General features: G+C 42.5%; 1 protein-coding gene across 6 annotated transcripts in view; it reads right to left on the bottom strand.

The window, feature by feature from the left end:
- TRAF3 (TNF receptor associated factor 3) overlaps positions 1-8,186 on the bottom strand; it is a 128,704-nt gene that overhangs the window by 29,741 nt on the left and 90,777 nt on the right. For 5 of the 6 annotated variants that reach the window (XM_003799328.3, XM_003799329.3, XM_003799327.3 and 2 more), the window contains 3 exons: positions 4,937-5,198; positions 2,640-2,691; positions 130-234 (listed from right to left, as the gene is read on the bottom strand). In XM_003799328.3, coding sequence (XP_003799376.1) covers positions 130-234; positions 2,640-2,691; positions 4,937-5,181 — 402 coding nt within the window. In that variant the 5' untranslated portion in view covers positions 5,182-5,198. Of the gene's footprint in view, positions 1-129; positions 235-2,639; positions 2,692-4,936; positions 5,199-7,221; positions 7,438-8,186 lie in introns of all 6 variants that reach the window. The other variant, XM_023518880.1, reaches the window with a different exon arrangement.

Raw genomic sequence — 8,186 nt, 5'->3', positions numbered from 1 at the left:
CCGGGCTGGGGATTCGAACCCGCCACCTTAGGTGTATGTGGCTGGCGCCTTAGCCGCTTGAGCCACAGGCGCCGAGCCAGGAGCTCTATTCCTTAATGTAGAAGCCTCTGGTGCTACTTTGGTACTTACCAACAGATGTCCCAGTGTTAATTGTTCTGTACAACCTTTGCTTTCATTCCGACAATAGATCTGAAGAGCCAGAATCTCTCTCTTGCAACAATTATCCTTAAACACCTGAAATTGAAAGATCATTATTTTAGAGGATTAATATTTCTTTATCTCCACATGCTGCTACTTTGGACAAGGTAAAACCACTTTAAAAAAAATCAAGAGAGCTACTCATAAGTGAACCTCAGAAAGCATTAATGACCATCTTAATTTCTACAAAGAGAATGAAAACACTGCCCCCATTAGGAGATACAATTTAAATAATATAACCTTAACTATTATCTTTTGTTAGAAAATGAATTATATTGAATAAAGATCACTCTGGAGAATATAAACATTTTCCATACTTTGACATAATCTCAGGACAAGGACAGAGGAAGACCAAGTTCATATTCAGACTCATACTGATTTCTAAAAGCCAGCACTGAAAAGGTAGCCACACCTCCCTATCAGAGGACAAACAGCAGAATCTGATACAACTCTACACACCTTTTAGATTACTTGTAGGGAAACGGACAAACTACTATAAGAGATCTTATTTGGAGGATAATATGTAAAACTTTCTTTTGGTTCCTTCTAAGGCTATGCTAACTCATTTTTCACCAAAAAGGAAGTATAATATTAGCCTACTATTGGAAAAAAATTCTTTTAAATATATATCACAAAGACTAAGGCTAATCTAGTAATGAAAACATTTCCCCTTGAAAATGAAAACATTCTTGCCTCTAATTTTATTTTTCCCTTAGAAAACAAATATTATCACTCTAACAATACAATCTGTAATATCTTATTCCTCAGGCATTTCTAAGAAACTCCCATGTGTTAACACTCTTTAATAGTGGAAAAATAGAGAGTTTAATATGTCTTCCTTAACTCTGTAAAGAAATAGAATCAATAGCTATTAAGAATTAAAAATAAACTAGTTTGGATTTATCGAAGCTAATCCTTTATAAGAATGACTTTTTTAAAAGATCATGACGTAAGATACCAGCATCAACAGAACAAATATTTCTAACCAGTAAGAAACAGGCTGTCTTCTTGTCCATTAAGTTCCTTAAGTCATTTGAGTTTAAACTTACTGATAAAAATACCTTGACTGAAAACACCAGAATAATAAACACACACAATTTTAAGAGTTGAAAAGGGTCTCACATTATTTACTTCAAATGTTCCCTCTTTACAGATGAGGACTGGTTGCCCCACATCCCTTGGAGATCTTGTGAGGGGTGTATGTAGGTCACCTAGGGCCCAAACAGCTCTACTCTTCCCATGAGGATCCATAGTTTTAGCCCATTTCGTTAATGATTCTTCAACAAAACTAGTATTTCAACTACTAATGTCATTCAAAAATAGGGACAATAATTCTGAACAATTAAACAAAGATACTAAAAAAAATCAACTTAGCACAATCTTCTCTCTCAGTCACAATTGTTAGATACATGTTAACAAGTCAGCAGGGCATTTGTATGGAGTAGACCTGAGTGATTAAATTTTTCTTAATAATAATACTAGCAGGTAAATGCTAAAGAAGAAAAGGCACATGGACACATAACCAATTCTATATTGAACCCCTCCAGAACAGGTTATATCAGAAGCCCTTGTCCCTGATAGCCCAGGAATACATTGTGCCAGCACAAGGGCTGGGCTGTCATGACCAGCAAACCCAACTTGCAAAGAGCTTTAGGCAGGAAAACCCCACAGGAGTAATTTTTAATGGACAATTTAATGACCTACATTAAAAAAATCATTAGGTTCATTAATCAAAATATTAGAACAATACATTTTTCATTGATATTTCAAGAATGAGTTGTTTCAAACAAGCCTGGCAGGGATTAGCAGCACATGGATGACCACCCATCAGAGATGCTGAGAGGGAACTGGGCCCCAGGAGAGAAGCTGGTAGGTTGGTTTTCAGAAGCTCATGCTGAGTGTGCAGTGACACCCACGGGCTCTCACTGGTGCACACACCATGTGGGGAACAGATGGGACTAATCCCACTTGAAATTTAATGACCTCAAGATATTATAGGTGGTGGGAGAGCAAGGGAGAACAAATTCAAATGAAACCCTCAAATTAGCACATATCTGAAGCTAAAACCTAGTATAAAAGCTGAGTGAACATAAGCTGTATGGGATAAAGACTCACAGTGACAAAAATGACCCAACCAGAACAGCCTGGCCATTAACAGCCACCTTGGGCACTTCACTTACATCAACTCCCTGGCACTTCACATCACCTCCAGAGGGTGAAGAACCTCACAGAGCTCACGCTGTAGAGAAGCAACTGAATGGACTTGAACTTCCTGTCTACCCAAGTGCTTACAGGACATAATGAACTGCCTCAAAGCCTGCTACATCAGCCATCAAAACCAAGGTAAAACTGAGCACCAGAGTGCTGAGTGCAAACTGTGTGTGAAGGATTAAGCTAGCTTAAAACATTTGAAAAATGACTTATTAAAAACCCAAGAATACCTTATCTTTAATGATGCTTTCTTGACACGCTGTACATTTTGGACTTGAGGAGCTGAGGGGAAACACATAATGACTACATTAGAGTAAAGTCCTTTTCTTACCAGAACTCAGCAGATAGAACCACTTACATGTCCCGTCCAATTTGCTCTGTAGCTTACAGCAACCAGTAGAGCTTCAGGGTGCCATGATGAATTTGGTCCAAATATGAACCACAGGAAAAAAGGGTTGCATTTTTTTAATGGTAATTTTTCAAAAGGAAGTTATCGAGTAGAACAGTTTAGTTCAGTCTTGTTTGGAAAGCCCCTTTCAATTAACGTAAAAGTGAGATTTTATTTCAGAAACCAAAACTAGCTATCTGCAGAGCAGCTCCTCAGTGTGAGCATCCACAGTTTATCAGGAGAGATTTTAAATGCTCCTGCTTTTTAAAAACAGCCAGTCCGTTCTCCACAAGCTATGTATACATTGAAAGGTCAATTCCAGGGTTGCACCTATAGCTTAGGCGCTAGGACATCAGTCACATACACTGGGGCTGGCAAGTTTGAACCCAGCCAGGGCCTGCCAAACAATGACAACTAAAACAACAACAAAAAATAGCTGGGTTTTGTGGCAGGCGCCTGTAGTCCCAGCTATTTGGAAGGCTGAGACAAGAAAACTCCACTTAAGCTCAAGAGTTTGAGGTTGCTGTGAGCTGTGATGCCACAGCACTCTACCCAGGGCACATAATGAGACTATCTCAAAAAAAAAAAAGAAAGGTCAATTCCACTTGCACAGAGGGGCCAGCCTCTCTCCCTTGGAGGCCATCCCTCCCCACAGGTCCAGTATACACCCAGGGTCCAGTTTCTGCTCCAGCAGTAGGCCTCTCCCAGGTCCAGAGATGCTGTCCAGGTTCTTGTGTTAAAGGAAATCAGGTGCTCAGAGTTTTCTGCACTGTTACTAAGCTCAACTCAAGTCCTGCTCCACCCGCAAGTGAGCAAATGTGAATTGACTATTTGGGATAAGTGGGTAAGACCACACAGTGAAGTCTGAGAGGAGGGCAAGGGTGACAGCGTATGACAAGGCAGGAGGGTGGCTGCTGCACTTGGCCTGGGGTTTGGGTCAGCCCAGGCTAAATAGCAAGCCAGGAGGAGGAGCTGGCAATCTTTCCTAGGCCAAGGTGCCCTGGCAACAATAACTGAGAGGATCCTGCAATAAATCCAGTGCCCAACACAATGCCCAGAATATACAAAATAACTGTGGGATAAGTAAAATGCTGTCTTGGCAGTAGTATTTCTGCTGTAAAACTCCAGCCTGCCTTTGTGATCACACAATGGCATCAATGTTCAGCTGATAAGGCTTCCACAGGCTTAGTGCACCTTCCTTGCATACTTGCTACGTAAGCATGCACAGATTGGACTTCTGCTCAGGAAGGGACTTGCCCGGTCCTTCATGATGACCCTGTCCTCCCACAATCCTCAGCAGCACCTATGCACATCAGTGTACTGCTTTTTCATTATTTCTTCATCATTTGCTGGTGTGTGTGTCTCCTCCACAGAACTGTGAGCTTCTGGAGAAAATCCTAGCAACACATCCAAGGGATACTGAGGCTTTATGGACAGAGTGGGCAATACTATCAAGGTGACACAGGAGATGAGTAGGAGAAGACAAGAATAAAAGTTTACAGGATGGGAGGACATGGGGTAGGCATGCCAGGACTTGGGCCAGAGACACAGAGGAAAACTACTGTATTTCCCTAAATAATTCACAAGCTGGGATCTGAGACTTTATGTACTTACTTAAGGCTTTTTTTTTGAGACATAGCTTTAAGCTGTTGCCCTGGGTAGAATGCCATGGCATCACAGTTCACAGCAACCTCCAACTCCTGGACTCAAGCTATGCTCCTGTCTCCACCTCCCAAGTAGCTGGGACTACAGGTGCCTGCCACAACGCCCAGCTATTTTTTGGTTGCAGCCGTCATTGTTGTTTGGCGGACCTAGGCTGGATTCGAACTTGCCAGCTCAGAGGTATGTAGCTGGTGCCTTAGCCGCTTGAGCCACAGGCGCTGAGACAAGGCTTTTTTTTTTTTTTTAAGGCAAGTGTGAAACAAAGTTTATTGAGGAAGAGAAAGGTAGGTTTACAGGTAGGAAAGCTTACAAAGCAGGATACATTCACCATAAACAGAGAACAGGCCTCCACTGCCAGGGCAAGTAGGCAAAGAGGCCTTATTTAGGGATTTAAATCTTTAGAGGTTTCTATCATTTTAGAGAAATAAACAAATGAGTGAGAGAACAAGGACAACTGAAGTCTGAGTGGGTGCCTACCTCAGCAAGGCAGCCATACAGGTCTCACAGAACCGGTGTCCACACTCAGTCTGCTTCGGGTTGCACAGCACCAGGTGGCACTTCTCACACTTGTACTTGTCCTCCACTGCCTTTACAAACTTTTCTTTGTAACCTCCTTGTTCAGGGACAAAAACTGATGTCCCAGAGCTGCGGTCCGGGTGCAGTTTTAGTGGTGGGTTAGTCTGCAATGTGCCAGAGGAGTCCATCTTTTTACTTGACTCCATTTTAGGAAAGAGAAATTCTGTTGGGGGAAAAAAAAATGTAAGAGAATAGAGTGCCATCACATCGTATCATTCGAGGAAGTATCAGTGCTGAGAAAGCAGAAGTGTCTGAGAGATATGGTGTTTTAAGTAACTCACAAGAATCTTTCCCAACTTTAATTTGTGATGGGAACAAAGCGTAATCAAATATAATTCCCTCCTTTCTACTTTACCCAAACACCATTATTAACATTGCTATCCAAAAAAACTTCCTAACAGGTATACCTAATAAACTGTATTTTCAAAATTTTTTAGAATTCACATAATACCCTGTTGTGTCATGACATCAAATTCTATCCATCATTCTGATTATTTTGGCCAAAGCAACAACCAATCCCAGCCAATTTTATTTAACTTCTGCTAGAAGACAGGATGATTCAGGTGGTCCTGTCAAAGTTTTGACTGTAGTCGGGTCTGTAGTCAGAACCAGTGTTTCGCATTTAACAGCAGCATTTAACTGCAACTGACATGCTTCCAGACCATAAGCACCACTCTTTACATGGCAAACCCCCTGAGAGTGTGCCCACAGTACCTGAGTCATTTGGTTTCTGATATCCATCCTCATTTTACCAACCCTAGAACACCCTGACCCAGAACTCCTCACTGCCGAACCTTGGGGTAGTCCTGCCATGAACCTGGAGGGCACCTTCACAAGCCTGGGAGGAGATCTGATAGAGGTCTGGCTCCCCATTGTATCTGAGGCATCTCAGGTTCAGGTAGATACCATGGTGCCCAGGGACAGGGTTGGCAGAGGGACATGAAATTGGATGGGTTCTCCCGTGCCCTTGTCTGGGCAGGCTCTCCTACTGCAGCTGTACTGCAGCTGGTTACAAGTTATTCTGCAAGGGCATTTGCTTCCCACTTGCAAGTGCCCATCAACAGGTAAAAGTAAGCAGCTCCTAGAAACAAGCCACCAAGATTTCAGCCTGAGCAGCTCTGCCAGCTGAGACCTTGAGATCAAGTAAATGAAACAAGAATATAAGGGAGCTAAATAAAGTTTCTGAAGAAACATTAGCTTTAATAAAAATTATACCTTGCATTAAGAAATATACATTAATAAACTGACTAATCGTTCTAAATATTTGCTAACACTTATCCTAAAGCACAAATTAAATGTTTCTAGATAATGGTATAAAGGCTGGTTTCTCTTTTCTTTATTTTCTGGATATTGTGTAATGAATTAGAACTTTTTTTGAAAGAGTCTCACTTTGTGCCCTCAGTAGAGTGCTGTGGCATTACAGCTCACAACAACCTCAAACTCTTGGGCTCAAGTGATCCTCTTGACCTCCAAGTGCCTACCACAACGCTCAGCTACTTTTTAAGAGACGGGGTCTTGTGCTTGCTCAAGCTGGTCTCGAACTCATGAGCTCAAGCAATCCACCCACCTCAGCCTCCTAGAGTGTTAGGATTACAGGCATTAGCCACCACACCCATCCCCTAAGTACTTGTTTTAAGAGGTGGGGTCTGGAGTACAGTGGCTATCCACAGGCATGATCATTGCATAGCACAGATTTAAACTCCAGGGCTCAAGTGATCCTCTGGCTTCAGCCTCCCATTATGAATCTGGGACAGTGTCAAAGCTAACTTGTATACAGTGAACTTTCTTGGCAAAGTTTTTGCAACCTCTCTCAATCAGGCCTCAGCTGGGCAGCTCTAGTAAGAACACCTCTCCTCTCTTTCAGGCTCAACCCCTACACCAGCCCTGTTCAGCTTGCACCCCCATATTCCCTGGTAAGGAGGGGAGGGTCTGTGAAGGGGTGGGGTTGAGGGTCAAGACCAAGTGTGAACTAGGCACAGAAGCCTACTGCCCAAATGCCTGACACAAGTCACCTCTATGCTGTAGAATTTTTCTCGTATGTGTATTCTTTTCTCATGCCTCTCCCATCCTTTCCCACAATATGATAATGCAGCTAATGAACGGAGAGAGGAACTTTCTTTCAAAACTCACCAGCCTCTCAAAAATACACTATGCTCCTGCCCAATCCATCTATTTTTGCTACTTACAAAAGAAAGTGCCAAATTCTTTCTACTCCCGAGATCCTGGGTGTCCTGGGAGGCAGGTGTCCAGTGGGCCAGGTGGAGCTGCTCCTTCCAAGCCCTGTTCTTGCGCCTCTTGCTGCCTTTATGAGTGGTTCACAGTCAGGGATGAATAGGAACAAACGCCGGCAGCAGAACATTTGACAGACTGATGAATTGGTGTTCTAGCCACACTTGAGTTAGCTTTAATAAAATAGAACATTACTGTGGCAAAATGTGGGAGCCTCATAGAAAATCCGCTTATTTGTAAAAACAAAAAAAGTTATCAAAATGACCTGAGAAACCAGTGACTCTTTGTTTACAAACTGCTGATCAGAATCTTGTCCATTAGAATGCTAACTCATCTGTCCCAGCTCAGCAGGAAAGGCACCCAGTGGACACCTTGCCTGTCCCCAGTGCCCACCAGCCCTGTCTACTCTATGTGAGCCCCACTTCCAGCCTGGCCTTTGTGGAGCTTGCCGGACACATGCAGGCTGGGCCCCACTTTCTTCAGGAGGCCACCTAGCCTGCACTGAGCTTTTTCCATAGCATTTCCTGGCATTAAGACTGCATATTCATGATTTATTGTCTCCCTCCCTTCAGAAGAATGCTTCCTGTGGACACAGATTATCATTTGTTTTGTCAATTGACAAACCCCAGTTTCTAGGATAGTGCTTGACAACACAAATACTCCATACACATTTGTTGAGTTAACAAATAAACAGAAAGATGAAACCACTCAGACCAAACTGTATTCCTGTGACAAACCACCTCTTCCAGAAGCAACTTTTCAGCTTTTAGAGCTGATCTTACAGATTAATGCCCTGAAAAACCCTGCTTAGGTTATATGCTACTTATAACTTCAGTTTAGTATTTTATCCTATAGTGTTTAGGAAGCTGTGTGTGTTCATGAACAGGTTTTGATGAAGCACTCTTTTTTTTTTTTTTTTTTT

This window comes from Otolemur garnettii, unplaced genomic scaffold, assembly GCF_000181295.1.
Source record: "Otolemur garnettii isolate 467f Iridium unplaced genomic scaffold, OtoGar3 scaffold00149, whole genome shotgun sequence".
Lineage (NCBI taxonomy): Eukaryota > Metazoa > Chordata > Mammalia > Primates > Galagidae > Otolemur > Otolemur garnettii.
Note: the sequence above shows the minus strand (reverse complement) of the source record. Positions and strands in the feature narration are given on the sequence as shown.